This window comes from Trichechus manatus, unplaced genomic scaffold, assembly GCF_000243295.1.
Source record: "Trichechus manatus latirostris isolate Lorelei unplaced genomic scaffold, TriManLat1.0 scaffold00038, whole genome shotgun sequence".
Classification (NCBI taxonomy): Eukaryota; Metazoa; Chordata; class Mammalia; order Sirenia; family Trichechidae; genus Trichechus; species Trichechus manatus.
Window position 1 is genome coordinate 12,593,944 of NW_004443974.1, and position 1,562 is coordinate 12,595,505.

At 47.3% G+C, this 1,562-nt stretch overlaps 1 protein-coding gene across 1 annotated transcript in view; it reads right to left on the minus strand.

The window, feature by feature from the left end:
- The window catches only part of CIZ1 (CDKN1A interacting zinc finger protein 1), a 25,048-nt gene that overhangs the window by 18,620 nt on the left and 4,866 nt on the right, over positions 1 to 1,562 (minus strand). Inside the window, 2 exon segments of the mRNA XM_023730614.1 lie at positions 855 to 1,114; positions 1,327 to 1,354. Coding sequence (XP_023586382.1) covers positions 855 to 1,114; positions 1,327 to 1,354 — 288 coding nt within the window.

The following is a 1,562-nucleotide window of genomic DNA, read 5'->3' on the forward strand; positions in this document are numbered from 1 at the left end:
AGGACAGTCTCAAGGGAGGTGATGCCCTTTGCAAGTCTCTGAATCTTTCTGCTTATGTCAGGGAAAGGCTCTCAAACACCAGCTCATCTCTGTTTAACAGGAGCCAGAGGGCTGCAGGCTCAGAACCTTCAGCTGGCAACAGTGTATAGTTCAGGATTTTATAACATTGTTCTATCCCAATTTCATTTCTTTTAATTCTATTTATGACTAGTCACACTGGTTTTTGCACTTCACGTAGTGATACAAAGTTTCCTTTTTAAATAAATGTAACTGAAAAGAAGCTAGTTCATTTAAAGCTGTGCTACCACAAACAGTAGCCGCTGGCCACGCATGGCTTTTGGGTCCTTGAAATGTGGCCAGTTCAAATTGTGATGATCCGATGTGCCGTAAATATAATACACACTAGATTTTGAAGACTTAGTACAAAAAAAGAAAGACTGTAAAAATACCTCAGTAATAAATTTTTATACTCACTACATGGTAAAATGATAACATATTTGATATACTGAGTTAAATGAAACATATTAGTAAAATTAATTTCACCTGTTTCTTTTTATTTTTAAAAAATGTGGTTACTAAATAATTTTAAATTACAACAGTGCTGATTTAAAGAGGAATATCAAGTAAATAATAGTACTGGTAGTGTTTGGACATGGCAAAAATCATACTAGGGTATGGGAATGTTTGAAGTTTGGGGAAAACTAGACAAGTGAGCCTCCTACTTTATAGATGAGGAAACTGAGGCACAAAGAGGTGTGACCTGCCCAAAAATCCAGGGTGAGCCAGAGTGGCTAGAGCTGGGCTGATGCCCAAGTGTCCCCTCTTCCCCTCCCATCCACACCTGCTCTACTCACCTTGCGACTAGGGGTAGTGGAAGAGGGGGTGCGAGCCTGTTTCTGGGGAGTCCGCCCTGAGAGGTTGAGCTGGGAGGGGTTCATGGGGACCCCAACAGGAGGGGGGCCCAGCAGGGACTGGCGAGTGGCCTGGGGAAAGAACTGCTGTAGATTTGGGGTAGCCAGCTGGGGGGGTGTAAGGCTGGGGGCTGGCAGGTTTGGGGTTGCCAGGTTGTAGCTGCGGAGGTTACCTGTGGGTGAGAAGAGGGGAGAAGAGGGATCACAACTGTGGTTGGGCAGTAAAGGTGAGTGTTAGGGGTCAGTCCCCCAAAGCATCATGGGAACATAACAGACAACTCTGAAGGGGACCATTCCCCACCCAAGGAGCCAGAGGAAAGAGATGAGAGCCGGGGGTCAGTCCCACCTGGGCACTGGTGGTAGAAGAGGCCTTAGGGCTGGTTTTCTGCTCCAACTGGGGGGCAGGGATAGGGTAAGGGGGCGGGGGGCACTGCCTTTTCCCCCTCCAGATGTCTCCCCAGTCAGTGGTTTGACCCAGTGCAAGGCCCGTTAGGAGACCCAGCAAGACGGCTGGTCCCTGGAATAATGAGACACCCCCACACCCACCAGCTACCCTTCATCAAAGGCCTACTATGAACCAGGCACTGTGCTAAGTACTTTCCATACATCAGCAGTCATCGGGGTAGGTACTATTATCTCTAATCTACTGAC